This window comes from Schistocerca cancellata, chromosome 3, assembly GCF_023864275.1.
Source record: "Schistocerca cancellata isolate TAMUIC-IGC-003103 chromosome 3, iqSchCanc2.1, whole genome shotgun sequence".
NCBI lineage: Eukaryota > Metazoa > Arthropoda > Insecta > Orthoptera > Acrididae > Schistocerca > Schistocerca cancellata.
The window spans coordinates 749,162,670-749,186,370 of NC_064628.1; the positions used below are offsets into that span (position 1 = coordinate 749,162,670).

General features: G+C 38.7%; 1 protein-coding gene across 3 annotated transcripts in view; it reads left to right on the forward strand.

Moving 5' to 3' along the window:
- The window catches only part of LOC126175773 (hatching enzyme 1.2-like), an 80,298-nt gene extending 71,243 nt beyond the window's left edge, over positions 1-9,055 (forward strand). For all 3 annotated transcript variants that reach the window (XM_049922743.1, XM_049922745.1, XM_049922744.1), the window contains exons 7-8: positions 2,706-2,805; positions 8,535-9,055. In XM_049922743.1, the coding sequence (XP_049778700.1) occupies positions 2,706-2,805; positions 8,535-8,709 (275 nt within the window). In that variant the 3' untranslated portion in view covers positions 8,710-9,055. The remainder of the gene's footprint in view (positions 1-2,705; positions 2,806-8,534) is intronic.
- The last annotated feature ends 14,646 nt before the right edge of the window (positions 9,056-23,701 follow it).

Here is a 23,701-nt window from a genome sequence, read left to right on the forward strand (position 1 = left end):
TAATGCAGGGGTACACTTAGTGATAAAAAGAGCTGCCATTACAACTTCTGGCTGAACTGCATTCCATGCTTGCATCGAACAATCAACCATTGGGCCTTTTGAAAGGTTGTGTGATTTAATCATTCTGCCATTGCAGTTTGCTGTTCTATATCTAAATGACTTCACAGCAATTCACACTTAAGTGCCTGGCAGAGGATTCATCAAGCCTCTTTCACTCTGCTTCCCTATCAGTCCATTCTAGAACAGCATGCCGAAAAAAAAAAAACACTTAAATCTTTCTGCACGAGCTCTGATTTATCTACTTTTTATTACAATGATCATTACTACCTATGTAGGTGGATGTCAGCAAAATATTTTTGCATTCAGAGGAGGACATTGGAGATTGGAATTATGTGAAAAGATCTTGCCACAGCAAAAAATGCCTTTGTTTTAATGATTGCGTCCGCAGCTCGTGGTCTCGCGGTAGCGTTCTCACTTCCTGAGCACAGGGTTCCGGGTTCGATTCCTGGCGGGGTCAGGGATTTTTCCTGCCTCGAGATGACTGGGTGTTGTTGTGTCATCTTCATCATCATCATTCATCCCCATTACGGTCGGAGGAAGGCAATGGCAAACCACCTCCACTAGGACCTTGCCTAGTAAGGCGGCGCGGGTCTCCTGCGTCGCTTCCCTACGCTCTGTAAAGGAGTATGGGACTCATCATCATCATCTTAATGATTGCCACTCTCAACTTGTGTATCATATCTGTGACTCACTCTCCCTTGTTTCACAATAATACAAAATGAGATGCTCTTCTTTGAACTTTTTCAATGTTCTTTGTCAATCCTATTTGGTAAGGACATATACTTGGTAAGGGCATATACTGCACAGCAATACTCTAGCAGACATATGAGTACACAGTTTTGAGTCTTTTCATCTATATATACTTCACAGGCCACTGTACGGTGCATGGCGGAGGGCAATTTGCACCACAGCTGATCATTTCTTTACTCTTACATTTTCGAATTGAATGAGAGAAAAAGAATTGTCTATATGCTTCTTACAAGCTGTTATTTCTCTCTCTCTCTCTCTCTCTCTCTCTCTCTCTCTCTCTTTTCATGGTCCTTATGTGAGTGCATGTTTATGGTGGAAGAATCATTTTGCAGTCTCTTGCAAATGCTGGTTTTCCAAACTTTGTCAATGTTTCCATACAAAAGGAATGTCATCTTTCCTCCAAGCCATCCCTTGTGAAAAAGTCCTGGTTCATCACTGTTTAAATGCTAACAAAAGCCCCCTCCATTCTACATCTTCACAACCAAAAATTTGTATTCTTAATGAAAATATTTGATCTAATTATCACAGAATATTTTTAATTTTTCAAAAATCATTCACCTATGCACACGTAGTCTACAAACCACATAATCCACACTCAAGTAATTGGGAACTTGCTGTATGGAGGGGATGTATTCAGTCACTGATATTTTAGCTTAAATCCCTTTTTAAGAAATCTGCAGATATTAATTGCCTTCAGTTCTTTCCAGAAAGCATGTAAGATTTTTTGGGAAAAACTGAATACTTTTCAAAATTTCTCCATTTGCTATGGGAGTAAGTAATTTTAGTTAACTATGGTATTGGTTCTAAATACTGATTTTCTCTTCACCAAGAAGTGTCACAAGAATAAATAACTGAAGTCATGTGTGTGTGTGTGTGTGTGTGTGTGTGTGTGTGTGTGTGTGTGTGTGTGTGTGTGTGTTCGTGTGTTCATGTCCAAGTACACATACAGTTGTATGAATGTAAGTGCACATTCTGATAAAGAAGGAAGTATTGAAACCTGGAATACATTACTGAAAATTTTGTTATGTGCCTAACTTTTGCTCTGTTTTATCATAAAGATAAGAAAATTTCCATCTTTTGCAAATGAAATTTATTCTTGAATACCTTCAAGAATAAATTTCAGTTACAAAAGATGGAAGTTGTGTCATATTTATGATAAAGCATAACAGAAGTTCTCAACTGATGAAAATGGTTGCAATTGTTAACAATACTATGTCTAACTTCCACTTCATGTTTCCTCTATACTCTGTGTGTGTGTGTGTGTGTGTGTGTGTGTGTGTGTGTGTGTACACACAAATGATCACAACACAAAAGATATAACAATCTATAAAATGACAGTCTCTTCTAGGTGAAAAGTAAATTAAAAGAATATCCACTTAGCCACTGGGTCTATAAATTATGAAACTAACTTGATTTGGAGAATATTTTTAATAAAACAGCATGTTATAATTACCATTGCAAATAGTTTTTCTGTATTGCAATGTGCAAAGTGGCTATTACCTTTTGGCTGTTATCAATTGGAATCTATTATCTTTTTACTAATTGTGGAAGGGATTTGTTTAGAGACTTAATAAACACAAATGTAGTAAAGTGGATTATAATTATTAATATAGGCTTCAGAAGTAATTTATATCTGATTTCTTTGGTTAATTCCATGTTGTTAAATCTCAGCTTTTATGCAGAGAGTTGTGGAACACAATCTGTGATTGTATAAATACTGGAAATGATTGAGCAGTTACAATTTTTTCCCATAAATATCTGCTTAACAATTCCCACACACAGTTTAAATATTTAGTATGTATTTTGAACACACATTGCAGTGGCTGAACCTTTCATAAACTTTGCTGGTAAGAGATTCTCAAAATATGTAATAACAATAATTGTCTTTTTTACAGAATTTTTAAACAATTTCAATAAGCAGAGCCTGGAGAACACAACATACAGTTTTGAATATGACTATGACAGCATCATGCACTATGGAGCATACTTCTTCAGGTAACACAAGTGCCTATTTAATGAAAAGTATGCTTTCTGTCAAAATACTGTTTCTTAGAGTATTAACACAAAAAGTATTTACTTAAAATGCAAAAACTTCTAGAAGCCAACTTTGAAGATGATCAGTTTGAGTTCCAGAGAGATGTAGGAACATGAAAAGCAGTACTCTTAGAAGATGAAGAAATGCAAGTCTGCATTTATAGCATTCATTGATTCAGAGAAAGCTTTTGACTATGTTGATTGGATACACACTTGAAATTCTGAATGTAGCAAGAATAAAATGCAGAGAGCAAATCATTATTTACAAATAGTACAGAAAACAGACTTCAGCTACAAGAGCTGTAGGATGAAGGGCTGTGGCCTATCTTCAGTGTGATTCAGTCTGTAAATTGAGCAAGCTGTGAAGGAAACCATTGAGAAGTTTGGAAGGAGAATTGAAGTTCTAGCAGAAAAAACCAAAATTTTAAGGTTTGCTGATGACATTTTAATTCTGTCAATTGAACAGAGTGGAGAGAGTTTCGAAAACATGTTATAAAATGAACTTCAACAAAAGTAAAGTAATGATAACAGACTGTAGTTGAATTAAATCAGGCAATGCTGAAGCAATTAGATTATGAAATTATGCACTGGACACAAAAATAATTGACAGTGGCCAAAGCAGCAGGTGCAGCAGTGAAATGGATGATTTTGACCTCAACCACTGATACAAATTTATTCACAGCAATGCAGAAGAAATGCAATATGAATTTACTATGCTTCCAATTTAAAATGTGCGTCACTTTCAAATTACAGCACATAGGTGGCTGCCATGTTCCTTCAGACCCACTTCAGGTCTTTTACAGAGGTTAGACATCACATCTTGCAGGACTGGCACTGGAATTTGATTAACTTCCTCCCAAATTCGATCCATCAGTTCCTGGATGGTGTCTGTTGGAGTACAGTGGAAGATCTGAGATTTGAAATGACCCCAAAGGGGTCAGGGGGTGTTGGAGGCCAGGAAATGTCCCCATTGTTGGAGATGAGATGACCACAGAAGTTGTTCTGCAGTATGTTCATGGAATTCCACGAGGGCACTGTGAGACCCTATCTTGTTGCAAGAATATGTATTCAGTTACAGGGAGATCAGAAAGTCATCACACTAGGAAATGGTTCAGCATATGAACATAATGTTCTGTATTCATTGTAACGGCACTGGTGCAGTTATCTTCAAAAAATAAGGTCCTATGATTCCAAACAATGATATACCACACTGCACTACAATTTTGTGACTGTGAACTAGCATTTCATGAACAATTTCAGGATTTTCACATGACCAGTATCTAAAGTTTTGCTCATTAGCAAATGCTGACACACACAAATAAGCCTCTTCGTTCATGATCAAATTGTTACATAGGCATAGGTTGTCATTTGAGAGTTCCAACAGTTTGTAGGAAAAGCATAGCCTCTTTGGCAGGTCACCTGCTTTCAGTTTTTGCACTATCTGAATTTTGTATGGGTTTTTCTGCAGTTCTTTGGGCAATCAAAGTACACTTTGATCCAGTATGTCAAGTTGCAGAATGTCTGTGACTTCAGCTGAAGGCTTCTTCCAACTGCAACATACCCTTGTGTGCACACGCATTTAACACTTGCAGGGGAAGTATAACCCATTTCTTCAAAGGACTATACCAACACTTTGATAGCACATGCCGATGGGACTGGGGCATGACATGCAGGGTTATAATGAGCATGAAATACATGCTGCACAGCCATGTAGCTGTCACTGTTTTTGTAAAACACCTTCACAGCAATAGCGCATTGTTCGTGGTCCATGACACCATCTCAATTGAACATCGATATCAAGGTCAATGGCAAAGGAATGCTCTCCAGGTGGCACAACTCCTATTTTCTGATTCCTAATGTAGCATGCTATTTCCAAGGTTGCCAAATTGCCCATTTCACTGCCACACCTGTTAGGTAGGCTCTAAATTATAGACTGGTATTTATTTATTTAGCCATCCATGGACATTTTAAAATGTATGGATGTTGTCAATTGTGTACATTCATATATTTATACAGTTTGTTGCTGCATGTAGTTAAACATTGCGACATATAAGTTATTTACAATCATTTTTGCTCCTTATCAAAATATCGTGAAACAAAAGCTATTTACAATCATTTTGTACTAAGGAATTCACTTATGGTGTAAAAGCAGTGTTCCTGCAAAATAGCAAGAAAAGTATTTCTGAACAAGAGAGCTTATTTAAATTCAAATAGATGGTGCTGCAATAGCATCTGGAGAAGAAACAACACTTTTGTTTCAGTAGCATCAATGCATAACCAACTTCCCGCTCCCCCTCTCCACTGTGCCTCCAACAGTTTGGTTGTCATGGTACACTCTTTTGCTGTACTGTCTGCTAACAGAAGTACTTTGATTCAAGTATGAGAGGTTTTTGTATGGTACACTTTGAATGCAATGGTAATAATGCTCCCTTGTACTCACTCGGCACTGAACTATCAAAAGTCATGAGTTATTTCAACCACATCATAACTGCACATAGTGGAAGTATATGCATACACCAGAGTGTGTAGTAATTACTCTGTGACAATAGGCATAAGTAACATAAGTAAGTCACAAATAAAACTGAATTTATTGAACCAATGAGCATTTGTTATGGGGAATAAGAGAGAAAGAAGAAGCAAGGAATATAAGAAAGGGTTATGGAAGAAGGATATGGAGGAGGTTGGTTTTTCGGTTCCAGATCAACAAAAACAGAAGAAATGTAAAAGGCAAGCATTTGTAATGGATACTGGCTCACAAAATTAATTGCTCTGTCCACAGTTAATGATGCCAGGGTTACTAAATAACTGCTATACATTTTACAAAATGCAACATAATGTGTCAACCCAGGATGCTGACAACTTCCTCTTCAAACTGTGTCCTGAAATGAGCTAGGGTTATTGTTCTAGTCTGGTAACATGACACTCTTCAGATGTCCATACAAAAAGAAGTAACTGTCCAAAAGGTCTGGAAAACAAGGCAGCCAAGCAATGTTAACATTCCTTGAAATTATGTCATCCCCAAGCAAACATTTTACTGATGCCACACGCTCACTGGCAACTTGCAAACTAGCTCAATCCTTGTGAAAGCAAGTGCATTGAATTTCAGGATTTAGAAATGTAGAGAGTCATGGAGTAAGAAACAGCTCTAACATAATGTCACAGTGATAGCAATGTCTCATCCAATCTCAAAGGGCCTCTCACCTCATTACATGACACTGCACACCATGTGGTAAACTTGGTACTATGTAATGATTGCTAGTGAAGTTGAAAACGGTTTCCTTGACTTCAGAAAGGAAGTTTTGCATAACCAGTTATGTGAAAATGCAGTTTGTTAGATATCTGAAGAGTTTTCTCCATACGTGAATGGAACAGCAAGAAGAACTTTTAACTGGTACAGTGGGAAGTACCCTCTGTCATGCACTTCACAATGGTTTGCAGAGTGTAGATGTATATGGAATTTCATTTTCTGCCTTGTACCTTTAACAAAGGCATTCATGTTCTTGCTGAATTTAGCAACATTTTAACAAACTTACAAATTTTCTATAAGTAAACACTGCCAAGAGATTAAGTAATTGATTTCAGAATAAGAGAGTTTTGTATTCAATTTGAGCTCCTATCAAGAATAAGTTATGTACTAGTTTATTGTGATAATCAAAAGTACTGGATGGTTTAGTCATCATTCACCTTAAATGTAGTTTGGCAAACAAAGAATAGCTACGTTGTGTTGATTTCTGCACTATCCTTTTTTAATATTTTTTCTTTCATAATGAGGACTGAAAGAAAAATCTACTTCTGATGCAGTTGTGGAAAATAACTATAGCATAATTAAAATTAAATTCATGTGTATTTGTCATATGTTGCTATCGTGTTGCCACAATGGTTGTCGGCTATTGTGCTGTTGAGGCTTGCTGAAATAGATACAGGTTGTTCACGCAACCAGACTGTGCTGTACCCTGCTTTAATCAGTGATATGTTAACTGTGCATTTCAGTTGTTAAATGAGACTTGTTACAGCAGCATGAGGTGTTTTGCAATAATTACACAATCCACACAACCTGTGATTTTGTTTTGGCATGTAAGTGGTGATTAACAGTTCTCCTGTACACTGACAGATCTTACTGTAGGTCTTCAGTTTCAGGGCAAGAAGTGTCAACTAATAAGTAATTTCAATCAGACTACACTGAGGTGATAAAGGCACAGGGTAGCAATATGCACATATACAGATTATGGTAGTATCACATACACAAGGTAAAAAAGTTCATTGGTGAAGCTGTCATTTGTATCAGGTGATTCAGGCGAAAAGGTTTCTGTTATGTTTATGGCCACATGATGGGAATCAACAAACGTTGAATGCAGAACGGTAGTTGGAGCTAGACACATGAGACATTCCATATTGAAAATTGTTAGGGAATTCAGTATTCTGAGATCCACAGTGTCAAGACATTACCTCCCACCACCATCGACACAGTGGTTGAATGTCCCCACTTAATGACCAAGAGCAGGGGAAATCCATTGAGTTGTCAGTGATAACAGACGAGCAATACTGCATGAAATATCTGCAGAAATTGATGTGGGGCATACTTTGAACATATTCATTAGGACAGTGCGGCGAAATTTGGCATTGAATGAGCTTTGGCAGAAGATCACCAACACCAGTGCCTTTGCTGACAACATGGCACCACCTGCAATGCCTCTCCTGCACTTGTGACGATATCAATTGTGCCCTAAATGACTGCAAAACCATGGGTATGTCAGATGAATCCTGATTTCAGATGATAAGAGCTGTTGGTAGTAGGGTTTGAGTGTGGTGCAGCCTCCTCGAAGCTGTAGGCCCAGGTTGTTAACAAGGCACAGTGCAAGCTGGTGGTGGCTTCTTAATGGTGTGGGCTGTATTTACATGGAATAGACTGGTTCCTCTGGTCCAACTGAACTGCTCTCGGTTGGAAATAGTTATGTTCAGCTACTTGGATACCATTTGCAGCCATTCATGGATTTCATGTCCCCAAATAACAATGGAATTTTTGTGGATGAAAATGCACCATATCATCTGGCCACAATTGTTCACAATTGGTTTGAAGAACATTGTGGACAGTTTGAGTGAATGATATAGCCATCCAGATCACCCGACATGTAGCCCAATGAACATTTATGAAACGTAATTGAGATGTCAGTTCACGCACAAAATGCTGCACTGGCAACACATTTGCAATTGCAGATGGATACAGAAGCAGGATTTCTCAATATTTGTGCAGAGGACTTCCAATGAACTGTTGAGGTGCTGCACTACGTAGGCAAAAGGAGGTCCTACACAATATTAGAAGGTATCCTATGACTTTTGACACCTCAGTGTACAGCAGTCTTTAATCATTGCATATGTATTGGTAAGAACTTCATTGTATGGTGAATGACAGTATATACACTCATTCATTATTTAAAACTGAGGCTTACAAACAAGTATGCTACCACATGTGTAAATACACCAAAAAGCATGCTTCACTGTGTATTATTTTATTAGTTTCTTTTTTCTTTATGTCTAGATGTGATTTATTCATTGACAAATCAATCAGTCAAGTTAGTTAAATAAAGCTATAATGTTATTACCTATTTTTCTTTTTACAGAATAGGTCCTGCAGCTTAATTTCTTTCATGCAAACAGAACCTTGATATTATGTACTAACTTTTTTTTTACAGTAAAGAAAAGGGAAAACCAACCATTGTTGCAAAGAATAGTGGTGTGAAGTTGGGTCAACGCAGAGCAATGAGCAAGACTGACTGTCTGAAGATCAATGATTTATATGGATGTCTCACAAAATCAGCATATCATCAAAGGAAGTACTACACACTTTGTAATTTCATGGGAATATGAAAAAAATTGTGTTGTGTTTTTACAACATAGCATGTTCAGGGTTGTTTCATACTGAAATGCACTTCACAGTTCCAGATTTGTTTCGACTCATTGTGTGCGTGTGTGTGTGTGTGTGTGTGTGTGTGTGTGTGTGTGTGTGTGTGTGTGTGTGTGAGTGAGTGAGTGAGTGAGTGAGTGTGCGCGCGCATGCCTACTGTAGCTGTCTTTTTGAAAAGTAAGATGTGCCAAATAATTTAATTAAAATACCAGTAAGTGCCAACTGTATTGTATCACGATACATGCAATGAAATAAAATATAATGTTATGCAAATAATATGTGACATATTAAAGCACTCAGAAAAGAAAAATTGTGGATAAAGTTGTTTTAGTTACAAAAGTCTATTTTCTTTATGTTCTATGGTTTTCACTCTAGAAACAGAATATTACATTTTTGTATACCTGTTCAGAACATAACATTACGTGAGTTGTCTGCTCATCCTGCTACAGCTAATTCTGATCTTCTATACTATACTTATGCAGCATACTAATGAAACCCCAGCGTCTGCTGTGGTGCAACAATTCCAGGAAGTGATGTGATTTCACTTAAATATGAATGTGTATTCTTCAGCAGTGCCACAAGCAGCAAGCTATAGTCAGCATTCTAGTCTCCATTCCTAGTACCCCACAATAAACTTTAATTTTCTTCATCAGCAACGGCCATGTAAACAACATAAGTAGATATTAATGATCATGCACTAATAAATTGTGGGGAGTACTTCACTGGTGGGCGAGAGGATAGAGTTTTCATCAATCCTAGAGAACAGAACCACAGACTCCAAAAATTGGCTTTAACACCCTACTATGGAAACCCTACAAAGAATGATGCAATGCACATAGTAACTTTCATTTGAAATCTGAATCATACTACAAAATTAACTGACTAGTTATACAAACATGTGATCCACCTTGTATTCATTAGGTATGGCAGAAAAAGAATAAGCTTGACTATCTACACTACAGTAAAGCTAACCATCATCACAAAAGTATGCCACTCCAACCATTCAGTAACTTTCAAACAGTATAAATACTCTTTGTGCAAAACCTGTACCACTTTAATGTTACCAGATTGTAGACAACAGTATAAATCCTTACCGTATGTCATCATTTAGTAAATCAGGCATACATAACTTCATTATAAAATGAATAAAATTGTATGCTGTTAATCCTGTTAATCTTGTCAGAGGATTGACACAACAGTAAATTAGAGCATGTCTATATAGAGGAAGATGACTAGAAGATGTTCTCCTTCCTCTTGCATCACCAAAACTAACATTACCATTTCTGGTGTACTCTCATATACAACTTCTGACAATAAAGTCCGGTGAATGAAGTCAGAATGGTCAATCGGGCAACATTAGTGACTCACAATGCTGCGCCTGCGTAGGGCCAGTGTTGACAACCTGCCCCCACTGTAGCTCAGTTGAGCATTGTGTGTGTTCCATGTTAGACCTGTTGGACGAAGTGCTTGTTTCGCGCATTGGTTCCGAACTGAGAACAGGACAATGAACAAGCAAAGAATCAATTTAAAGTTTTGTTTTAAGCTTGAAAAGACGCCAAAAGAAATTCATGCAATGCTGGCACATGTTTATGGGGATTAAACACTGTCCATGAGATGTGTGTATGAGTGAGTCACACGTTCTTGAGGAGGACGGGAAAGTGTTTATGACAATCCCCATAGCAGACCACCGGTGACTGCCATCAGTGATGAAAACATTGAGACAGTGTGGACATTAATCATGAAGAATTGTTGGTTAACTGTGCACATGATAGCGCATGAACTGCAGATGAACCGCGAATCCATGCAACAAATCCGTACCCAGGAGGTAGGGAAGAGGAAAATGTGTTATCGTCTTGTGTCACATCACTTGACTGATGATCAGAAACAAGCATGTTTAGAGGCTTTACAGGATTTTGTCATGGATCTAACACCCAATTTCTTGAACTGTATTGTCACTGAGGATGAAACCTGGTGTCTCTGATACGACCCTGAAACGAAACAGCAAAGTGTGGAATGGCATTCTCCGACATCACCTCATTGGAAAAAGGCCAGAGCCGAAAAATCACACACCAAAACGATGCTCATCACATTTTTTGATAGTCAAGGCATTATCCACAAGGAATTTATATCTGAGGGAACGACTTTGAATGCTGCATGGTACATGAAATTTTGACCCATTTCATGCAACACAGGGTTCGACCCCAGTATGCACAACAAGGTTCCTGGTTTTTGTTCACACAGCCAATATCATGAAACAGTTCCTGGCTAAAAAGGGGGTGGTGGAACTTGAACATCCACCATACTTGCTGGATCTCAATCCTCCAGACTTCTTCCTATTCCCTTGACTCAAACTCGCTTTTAAAGATAAGAGATTTGACAATATTCCTGACATCCAATGAAATGTGACACAGCTTTTGAACACCATCCCAAAGGAAAACTTCGTGCAAAGTTCCAAGGATGTGTATCACAGAGCTCAACGATGCACAGTTGTGGGAGGACAGTAAGGTAACTGTAGTTCACAGTTCTTCTATGTTTATGTTACAGGACTACTTCACCAAACTTTACTGTCAGAGGCTGTATGAACTAAATTCCAACCAGAAAACTTGTACATTCCTGTAACAAGGAAACTAATACTTCCTCGCACAGAGAGCAAAAATTACTAAGACCACAGTAATCATTTCTGAACTCTCCATGAGTCTACACTCTTTCACCCTACATCAATATACAGTCATGTTCAGGGGGGAGGGGGGGGGGGGGAAACTTCGAATGACTAGAGATAGGATGTTCATATTCACAGGATGTGTACATTCGTATGTTAGCATTTCAGTCATCTCGGTTCAGTATGTGTCCCATTGTGTTGTAGGCACAAGGTCTTCTGTGGGCTCTGACAACTTGTTCCATGCTTGATCGCATTGATGCAGATAAGGTGCAACTGTCATTCTGTTGTATAGCCACCCATGCTGGTTCCAAAGTTCATCTGTGGTGGTTGGCATTGGGTCAAAGCGCTTCACCTGTTGTTTCACCATATCCAACACATTTTTGATTGGTGACGAGTCTGGTAATCTTGCAGGCCAGGGCAAAATGCTGACATCCTGTGACACCAAGAAGGAATGCCTTCATGTGGAAACAAGTGGTCGTGCATTGTTTTGCTGAAAAATGGCATCTGGGGTGTTGTGCAGAAAGGGTGTGGCTACAGGTCACAGGATGTCATTCACATAGGTCACACTGGTCGTAGTACCCCGAACGGGCAACAGCTTTGATTTGTGGTTGCACCCAGTAGCACTCCACATCATAAGGCCTTCGGCTGCTGCTGTATGTTTAGTGTGAGTGCAGTCATTGTGATGCCACTCTCCCTGTCTGCAGCGAAGCAAAATGCGGTCATAATTTTCAGACAAACAGAAGCTGGATTCACCCAAAAACAGTGTCTGATGCCATTCCTGTCCCCAGTGATGTTATTCCATACAGCACTGCCATCAAGTATGTGTCTGTTCATTCATAAAAGGTAGGCGAGAAGTGGACGACAGCGCAAGTAACCCATGCTATAATAAACAGCAATGAGCTGTCAACACTGATAGTGTATGATGTGTTACTTACACTGCTTCACTGTTGTTCCAGACTTGAGGAGGATGCAGATGCAGCTCTGTCCTGTAATGATTTCTGGATGAGGTGTCAATCTTCTCGGGGGGCGGTCTAGGAGGTGCGACCTGACCCATCTCATTGTGTTCTGTTGCCTTCGATAAACCATTCTGCACATGCCTGTTGCACTGCCAAAACACTTTGTGCCACACAAGCAGCAATTTCCCATATGGAAATTATGCCAATAATGCGCCCTCTTTCAAACTTGTTGATTTAATGGTACAGTTCATACATACATCTGCAGGGCATCCTGCATATCTGCTAAAGCCATACTGATCCGTTACCTTCAGTTTATTACAACAATGAGAGCCATGGGTACATTTTACCGGTAGGTAGTGTTGTGCCGTGATATCGATACTGACATTGAACCCGAAGAGCTTTCATGATTCAAATGGTAATCATTTCTGCAGAACATACTAATGTACATTTCGTGTGAGTGTGAACATCCTATCTCTAATTGCTCAGGGGGTTCGGTTTTTTTCTGAACATGAGTGTACATCACTACTGGTGCCCACCCTGTAAAAGGGAAAAGAAAATGGTTCCTAGATCAGAACTTTTCATGAGCCTTCACACTACATAATCTATTACAATAAAATAGAATTGGTGCTGTGTCCTAGCAAAGGCACAAAGGCTCTGCAGACCACAACCCATTAAAAACAGTCCCCCAGGGTTAGTAGATGCAACAAATGTGGTTATCTGTAACACTTCCTCAAAATATCCTCTCAAATCATTACACTGCCAAACATTTATTCCATCCAAGTGCACAGCCATGGTTTGAAGATCGTGGAGATACTTCAATACCTGCCTAGTGAGCTGCGCAGTGGGTAATACACTGGACCCACGATCAGGAGGAAAATGTCTCAAATTCATACCGGGCCATCCTGATTTTGGTTTTCTAGGATTTCTCTACATTGCTTCAGGCTAATGTAGGGATAGTTCCTTCGAAAGGACATGATCGATTTCCTTGCCCATATCCTCTTCAGTCCCATACACATTTTAAAAGAGCAACTGAGTTACATTTATGTTAATGGTAGTTAACAATGAATGGCCCTCAAAAGTTTTTGAAATGATAATGAATTTTTTTATAGATTGTATCCATTGTGTTCTGTTTCAAACTCGTGAACAAGTGAACAAAAGAAACAGTTTGTTAAAAGAACAGACAAATATCCTACCACTTTATTGATGCAAAGGACACTTATCTTTTGTTCTCCATTGCTGTGCCCATGTGAACACATGTGGAATTAATTATGCAATTAAATGAGTTGGTGTTCAAATACACAAGAGGCAGCCATAGATACTGAGCTATGTTAAAGTGCAAGTCAGCAGATAATTAACTCTGAATGTTTACTGTAACTATGACACGTACATGTCCATTGATGGTGCTCAACTCTCTGTACAGTTAAGACTGAACTAGGCTCAGCTGAGTGACAATATGGTAACACTGTCCTATGGAGGTGGAAGTAGAACTTTGATGTGCTACTGTACTCAAGGTGGAATTGTAGACACAACTCTTAGACAGAATAGAACTGTTTGCTCATATGTTATGCATAGATATTTGAAGAGTGCCATGCGGCGGCTGCACCTCGTAACTATTAGAGGCATAGCTTACTGCTTCTTCCTGTGTGGTGCCTGGTCATGGTGCATGTGCATGCTGAATCTCTACATTAAAAAACATGGCACATATTGTTTATACTTTCTGTAGATTTTAAAGTAAGTCACCCTACAATCTTGCTACAGAAGCTTTCAACACCTGAAAGTAAACAATTCAAAGTATTTAAAATCAATCATTGTAGCAAAATTTTTCAAAATATTGTTGCTTTTTTTATATTATCCCATTATGTTAATGTTACTTGCCCAGTTTAATTTTTTATGGAATGTGTTAAAATAATTATTTTCAGTAATAAAGCAAAGGTACACTTTGCACTGCTCACACCATACATCTGCAGCCTCCTGTTCAGCATTTCGACCTGTTTTTATAAACATGGTTAATCATTTCAGGCAAATTAAACATAATTGCTTGCCATATCTTCATTGGTGGCAGTGAACAGGACATCTTGGTCTTCTTCTTTCTTGGAAAAAATCTTCATCTTCAGCACTTACTTGTTAGCTCTTGCTCCATAGGTTCCATCCATAGACTTGATCTTTGGTGAAAATATGTTAAACTTTCTGCAATATCAATGTTGAACTGATAGAATGGGGCTGTATGTTTCTTTGCAGTACAATTCTACATTGCAGTCTCCCTGTACTCCAACCATGCAGCAGCAATTGCAAAGCCATATTTTCCCACCATCCCTTGGTTATAGAAGCACCCACCACATGAACACCAACAATTTTCTGACATTTGAAATCATTAAGCTCTGACAAAATGCACTCATAACTTCAGAGAACACTTTTCTGACCATGGCTGAAACTTGCAATGTATTGAGGAGATTACACAGGTGCTATTCATGGTCAAATACAACAGTGAAACATGAAGGCTTGGCTAGCATCTGCGTTAATTTTTAGGCATACATCTCTAATGGTGTTTCCACATTTTTATCCAACACGTGCATAAATCTGTGCACAGTAGTTGTGTCTCCAGTGCTAAAAACTTATACATGTGACAGGAGGTGAATGTACAAGGAGTGCTGATGTTGGTTATATACATTTTGAAGTTTTCTTAGTAAATGCTAGTGACTTGGTAATATGAGTCACTTTTAGAGCTCCAAGTGGTTTGTGGGATTACTGGCCCTTCCTCCATCTGACTCAGATGACAGACACAGCAGTTTGTTGGCTTCATGGCAAGATTTGTATTGTGTCACTGTGTTTGAAAATGGGTAAGGTGTGCTGTCTGGTGAGGAAATAGAAGGTATTCTTATGGAAAGTGGTAATGAGAGTGGGTTTTCTCTTCCTTCATTTGAAATTGAGGACACTGTACCTCTTGATTCTCGTGCTTCAATATCTCAGGGCCCGGAAAGCTGCTTTGCTCACTGCATACCTTCACCTTCCTGTAGTATGGGCTGAGAGTGATAATGAAGATGGAGATGATATGCCCCAGTGAAGAAAGACATGTTTGTGACCAAATTTCACTGGTATAGGAAGGAGCTGAATCCCAGCATTCATCATTTTGGCATGCAGCATTCATTCCAGAAACCCTGGCGCATCACAAGTTTTTCTCACATTGTTCACAGAGAAATTGGTCCCAGTTATAGTAGATGTGGCAAATAGTTCAGAGTACTGGTACTTCTCTGTATGAGAAATGCTGTTTGAAGGCATAGAAAGAAACGTGTATAACAGAAACATATTGGTTCCCGTCAGTAACTCTTCTTGTATCAAGAAGTAATGAAATGTTCTGAATACTGGTCCAATGTTCCTCTCCTCAAAACACCATTTATTAGTGACATATTGTCCCGTGATAGATATTTACTGTTCTTACAAATGCTGAATTTTTGCAGTGTACCTGCTCTAGATTATAGGGTGTATAAAATAAGATCAGTTGTTTCATACAGGAAAATGAAGTTCAGAACGGCACTCCTCCATTTCAGAATTCTGTATTGACGAAAGTCTTCTATTATTCAAGGGACACTTGGCTTTCAGACAGTACATTCCATCTAAATGATGTCATTTTGGTATTAAAATATTTGGTATGTTACTGTGTGTTGCGCCGTGTTTGGAATGATTCCGGATTTCTGAAATGTGCTTCTTTGAATGTTACGTGGTTTCAGGAAGCTCAACAATACAGAATATTCAAAGTACATCTTATTTTAAGAACTTATTGGCGAGAACGAATACAGAAAAGTCTGCGGTGATCACTGCTATAGTAGCAGATGTTGCATTGCTCAGCGCCATATCATGCCAGCAAGGCGGCTTCGCCAGGACTTGCTGCAGACGTGACGTCATTTTGACGTCACACGCAATATCGACAATCAATGCGGCAGGTAGCATATTCATTTACTCGGCCCACGCACGGCGGGCACTGCTGAGTGCTGCTTGCAGCGGTCAGACAGCACACGCAGTGTTTTGGCGCTCTCAGCAACGAAAGGGTTATTAAGTAACGGCAGCTTCTGCATGTTAATTTCCCGGTACTTCGCGACTTACACGGCCAACCCGACGACTGGCGAAATTATTTGCAAATGAACATGGAGACGTATGAATATCAGCTGCCGCTCGTAACTCCACACATAACACTTAAAATTACACGGTTATTCTATATGATGGGCTCATTTCCAAAACTTCGTATTTATTCAAGTACAAATCCAAAATGAACAACCTTTATACCAATGAAATGAGGAAATTTCAAAGTTTTTTCATAATGTTTGATATCAATTCAAAAAATTTAATAATTTTTAATTATTTAATAATTAGAAATGTGATAAATGTTCAATGTGACCACCATTGGCTGCACGGCAAACATCGACGCAGTAGCTGAACTCGCCTCACACACCCAAAAGCGTATCTGCTGTTACTGAGTGTACGGAAGCTGTGATCCGGTTCCATAGATTGTTCAGAGTGGTTGGTAGAAGCAGGACATAAACAGCTTCCTTCACATAACCCCATAAGAAATAGTCGCAGGGTGTGAGCTCAGGAGATCTCGATGGTCAGAAGTGCAGAGCCAGGTCCTCAAGTCCCCTGCGACCAATCCAGCGCTGAGGAATGGAGTCATTCAAAAAGCTTTGTGCCTCATGGTGGCAATGTGCCGGAACTCCATCCCTTTGGAAAATGAATTCCTGGGAATCTTCCATAACTTGAGGGCACAGCCATTGTTCTAACATGTCCAAATACGTGATTCCCGTTACAGTTCTTTCCACAAAGAAAAATGGTCCATAAACCTTTTTACGGGATACTGCACAGATCATGTTGACCTTCGGTGAATCTCTTCCGTGTTGCAATGGTGAATGTGGATTTTCCAAACCCCTTATACGAACATTATGTCTGTTGACTTTTCCACTAAGGTGGAACGTCGCTTCATCGCCAAAAATTACACACTGTCGAAATGCGTCATCCTCCATCTTTGCTAGCACATAACCACAAAATGTAAGACACTTCTCTTTGTCATTGGGGTTGACAGCTTGCACGAGTTGTAATCGGTAGCTCTTGCACAGCAAACGCCGTCTCAGAACTTCCCATACAGTTGGTTGGGGTAATCCATGTTCTCAACTGGCTCTATTAGTAGACTTACTGGCACTGTGCACAAGACGTTCTTGGATCCGTCGGACATCATCCTCTGACACACGCAGACGGTCTGCGCTTTTTCCTTTGCACACGCTGCTCCCAGTCTGTTTAAAATGCTTAAACCAATGACTAATGATTTTGCGAGTTGTTGGTTGGATACCGAATTTGGTACGAAATGAGAGCTGCACTGCAATTTGCGACTCACTTTTCGCGAACTCAAGAACGTAGAAAACCTTGTGCTCCACAGTCGCCATATCACTCAAAACTGAGACTGACAATGAAACGGAATGACGGCCCTATTTCCGCGCGAATTTTACGGGCCGCTTCTGAAACCATCACTGCCCTCCCGCCGCCGACCACTAAAAACTTTGAAACTTCCTCATTTCATTGGTATAATGCTTCTTCATTTTGGATTTGTACTTGAATACATACGAATTTTTGAAAATGGGTCCATCATTTAAAATAACCGTGAACTTGTGTGAGGAGAGTATTTTCACATGAACAGCTGATAGTGGTATTGCGACTCCTGGCAATAAGAAGAAGGAAAAAGAATTTGGAATTTTCAATCCTGATGTCCAAACAAGCACTGAGCAAGATAATCGTAACACATGCGAAGTTACGCTGACCTAAAAAATACCGGAACACAAAAAAATTAATATAGAGTAATAAAATTTGGGGAATGCATTTGTCCAGAAAACATACTGAAGTGGTTAACAGTGCAATATCATAGTTTAATGTAAGCGCAAGAAAAAGCCATTGCAGATGTGAAATACTCGTACATTAATAACCGGTCTAGCTGCCTGAATTTTGAAACGTGCATGCATTGTGCTGTAAAGGTGCCAGATGTCAGTAGTTTGTGGGATGGAGTTCCATGCCTGTTGCCAAGCTCGACGAGTTAGGGAGGGGGTGTTGGAGGAGGGTTTGGTAGAGGGAGTAAAAGTCTCTCAAACGCTCGGATCACCAATAGTGCTATTGTAAAATAAATTTTGTAACACATAATGAATAAAAGCACCAGCATAACAAATCTAACTCTTCCTTTCAACTTCAATTTTATAAGTAATACAGGCCAACTGCATACAATGCTGTTTCCCGTATAATCTTGAATTCACTATTTTTTCTTTAGACATTGTGCACCAAAACCACCTTGTGATGGAGTTTAAATGCACTTTCTTATTGCTAAAAAGCCCACCAACAAAATTCCCTAACAATGTGCACAGTAACATTCGGAGATAACGCCTCCCAGTTCCACCACAAAGTGATTTTACACGAAAAATGAGTATACAGAAAATATTTTTCATTCAAGAGTAAGCACAAAATGAAATATTTGTTTCTATAAATTTGTCCTGGAAGAATAGTAAAAGTGAAGAAATGAAATGACATGAATGGTTATGTTCTTCTTTCATTCGTCCATAGTATGTTACTCGATGTGACAATATTTCTTGCTTAAAGAGGCTTGGACTTCAGGGCTTAGCTCAGAAAACTGGAGATCCAAACATGCAGATTTCCTCGGAATGTTAGAACTTTTAAGTCATTGTGATCTGTTTCTTGGAAAACACATTAGCAAGGTCAGAGCCCGACAAGAAGCCGAAAAGTGGTTACCAGTATCAAGTGACACTCAGAATGAATTTACTTCTGGTTGTGCCCATCATGTCAGAAGTGCCATCTTGGAAGTATTATTCAATATTATTATGTATGCAACTCCTGATTTCAAGTTCAAACAACAGTAATCCTGTGTTATATTTACTTCAAGAAGGAAACTGATAAAAACAAAATAAATAAACGGTTTTTTGAATTTATTGATTGTAATCAGGAAAAGGAAATTACTGTTGCACATTTAATTTTATCAACACTTGTGAAATGGTCGTTTCGTATCAGTGAATGCCCTGGACAAGGTTATGATAACGGAAGTAATATTAGAGAGTATATAAATGAGATCAGACACATTTACTTCAGAATATCATCTTGCAAAATTTTCTGTGGGTGCTTGTCATAGCCTTATGTGGAGATCATGTAGCTGATAGTTGTCATGAAGCAGATAGTTTTTTCAGAGCGATTCATCTTTTTTAAAACCTGTTCAGTAGCAGTCCACAACTATGATAAATTCAGAAACAGTGTGTTGGAAGTTCTTTATATTTCATGTCTGATGAGTGTTGGAGTGCTCACTGTAATAAATTACTAAAATAATAGATATAGATTGCCGTTGTGGACGACCTTACAAGAAAAAAGTTAATTATGTATTGTTTTTTACGTAACAGTATGAAGATACGTTGAGTCATCAATCTTGATTAGCTTTGATATCAGTTTGTTCATGCACTCACGCAGTCTGTGTCCGTAAATAGTGTAAAGTTCGTCTTTTTACTTTTTATTCTTCTGATGGTTTCTCGTAAGGAATTATGACTTGAGTTCCACAGATGATTTTTGGCATTTGTAACACTTGAAAATGACCTAAGGCTGAAATCTAGATCATATAATAAAGCATATCATACAGTCAAATGGCAGCTATATCTTTCCATAAATTTTATAGGATTGTGGGTCCACAAAAAAAAAAAAATCATCAACTACCTTGATGTTGAGGTAATACACTCTGAGAGATTGGGACGCTATTCTTCCAGATCTAAAGTTGTTGCCAGTGCAATTGACATCGATCCTAAGTTTGTGAAGGTGCACACCTTAAGAAGAGGGAATTATTTCGTGATGAAATCAAGAATAAAGTGACAAGTATTAATTCAGAAGATTTATTCAGGATACATGTATTTTATGTCATTGTTGACAATCTATTGTCTAACTTGAGATCCCAATGAAAAATAGCGAAGATTTTAGATGAAACATCTCGGTTTCATGGAAATACTCGAAGATGACTGCAGATCTAGTCACTGAACACCATAATTATGTGGCAACAGATTTAGAGGAAGAAATTAAAAATGTGAAAAAAATCATACTTCAAACTTTGAATACATTTATTTGGAACCATTAGAACTCTTGAATAAGATGCATGGGGCTAAAATTTTAAGTTTGTTTTCGAATGTATGTGGAGCAATGCCCCTATTTTACACTCTTCTGGTGTTTGAAACTGAAGCAAAAAAGTCATTCAGCACTCTGACTCATGTTAAAAGCTGTCTAAAATCAACTATGCATCAACAATATTTCACAGGTTTGGGATCCTAGGTAATTGAATATAGTTTCACAAGACAAATTCTGATGCTGTGATTCAAACATTTCCTGAACGAAAGGCTCGCAAAGCGCTGTTGACAGTGTTATAGTCAAGTAGATTATAATATGCTACCCGTTTTACGACTCGGAGTAGGTATTAAAATCCGTGGAGAACAAATAAAAGCTTTGAGTGCGCTGATATCTGTTTACCGAAATGTGTAGGTGCGGCAGGGAATAAGCGGGAACAAAACACATTGAGTGAATGTATAGGCCTCTTGCTTTAAAGTGGAGTGAAAGTAAACTAAATCAATTTAAAAAAGTTATATGAACTGGAGCGTACATACATTCTACAATAAATCATTATTGAGTAGCATCTGAATCTGAATTTGTAAGTTTATCAGTTGTATCAGTTTTCTCTCATGCCGTGTGGTTCATGATTGAGCTATCATCCAATTCCCTAGCAGTGGTAGTCTTGGGCTCCTGATAACTCTGTGGCTTGGTTCTAAATAGGCCAATATCAAGATTCTTAGTTTTTAGTTATAAGCTTCTGAATATTTTCTGTCACTTTCTGAGAACTATTAACAATGTATTTGGAGCTATTTGTTACTATTATTATATAGGATGTAGAGGCTTATCTCATTAGGGGTAAGATAGATACTGCCTACAGGAAAATTAAAGAGACCTTTGGAGAGAAGAGAACCACTTGTATGAATATCAAGAGCTCAGATGGAAACCCAGTTCTAAGCAAAGAAGGGAAAGCAGAAAGGTGGGAGTATATAGAGGGTCTATACAAGGGTGATGTACTTGAGGACAATATTATGGAAATGGAAGAGGATGTAGATGAAGATGAAATGGGAGATACGAAACTGCATGAAGAGTTTGACAGAGCACTGAAAGACCTGAGTCGAAAGAAGGCCCCAGGAGTAGACAACATTCCATTAGAATTACTGACGACCTTGGGAGAGCCAGTCCCGACAAAACTCTACCATCTGGTGAGCAAGATGTATGAGACAAGCGAAATACCCTCAGACTTCAAGAAGAATATAATAATTCCAATCCCAAAGAAAGCAGGTGTTGACAAATGTGAAAATTACCGAACTATTAGTTTAATAAGTCACAGCTGCAAAATGCTAACACGAATTCATTACAGACGAATGGGAAAACTGGTAGAAGTTTGTATTCCGTAGAAATTTTGGAACACGTGAGGCAATACTGACCTTACGACTCATCTTAGAAGAAAGATTAAGGAAAGGCAAACCTACGTTTTTAGCATTTGTAGACTTAGAGAAAGCTTTTGACAATGTTGACTGGAATACTCTCTTTCAAATTCTGAAGGTGGCAGGGCTAAAATACAGGGAGCGAAAGGCTGTTTACAATTTGTACAGAAACCAGATGGCAGTTATAAGAATCCGTACCATCTCCTATCCTAAATTGAAAAAAATATTAACTTCTGTCCCTCAGCAAAGAGTTTGGGAGTAATAATAGATGAAAATCTAAATTGGACAGAGCACGTAACTGCAGTGTGCAAAAAAGCATCAGCATCCCTTCATGTCCTACAAAAATATAAAAACATTTCCCTTTCATACGGATATTAATCAATTTGAGATGAGAGAATTCTGATATATTTTATACACAAATAACAACATTTCAGTGAAGGTACATACTGGTTACTATGTTTTATAAATCATTTTTTAACTAACTTCCAAGCTGTGTTGTCAGTAGAATCTTTCATTGATTGTTGACTAACTTCTGGGCGAACTCCCTCGGAAAGCTGACTGGCAGCACTATTGTCTTGGTTACTGTTCTCTGTATCTTCACCTGATTCAATAGTGACATTGATTGACTGCATAACAGCTATTGAGACTGACAGTGGTGGAGTAGTTGCCTAGTTCATGATTTCGTCGATTGGCTGTAATACTCTACGCTTGAATACCTTTAATTGTTGCTCATTCATTTCATCCAGCTGAGACAACAAGCTAAGAGGAAATAGTTTGGTATTGTCTCTCTTCTGGTTGTGAGGTTTAGACGGCTGTGAGTCACTTTTGGCCTTCTTAGCTTTTATAAACTCGATGAATAATTGGTCAATTTCACCAGCTTTAGAACGCCATTGTATAAGCTTTTTTACTCGTGGACAAGAATCAGATGTCATTTGGAAATTTCTGTCAGCTTGACAATCTTGGAAGTGTTCATATTGGCTGTTCTCATTCAACTAATTAGTCGCGGTGTTTTGTAGGAGTGGTGTTTCTGACGGAGGTGTTGGTGTTGACGAGGATGATGGTGGTGGTGAACATGGGAGATGCTGAGAAAGAGATTTCTTCACTGTTTACAGTATAAATTACATTTTCTTCGATAAGGGGTTTATCTGGTAAATTTCCAGTGGCAGCAGAGGTTAAGGATTTCACATCGGTAATGCAAACTGCATTGCTTGTATCACATAATAAGGCTTCTTTGTCTTTGTCCCACTGGCATTTGGAGGAGGTTTGAGGTTCCGAACATAGACCGTTCGCAAATTCCTCCATTTCTCTTTGCATTCATGCACTAAAACAAAAAGAAGGCCTATCTCTTAAGAGCCTAAAAGGTAATAAAACGTGGAGAATCGTGAATTAAACTGATAAGCTTATATGTAGTTTTTCGCTTACAGGTACTTGGCTACTGGCTGCACATTTGTATCACTTTCACTGTACTTTGCACGAGGAGAGACCACCATTGGCTGTGTAGTAGCGGAGATCACAAAGATATTTTGGGATGTTCTCAAAGAAATGTACATGTCAGTTCCAAAAAGGAAGGACTGGAAGAAGATTGCCGAACGTTTTTGTCATTTATGGAATCTTCCGAACTGTTTTGGAGCACTGGATGGCAAGCATATCAGAATAGAAAAATTGGCGAACAGCGGTTCAACTTACTTCAATTACAGATCATACCCCTCTGTTGTGCTAATGGCCTGCTGCGATGCTGATGGATTATTTACTTTAATAGAGACAGGTTATGCTGGAAAAGACAATGACGGAGGAATATTTC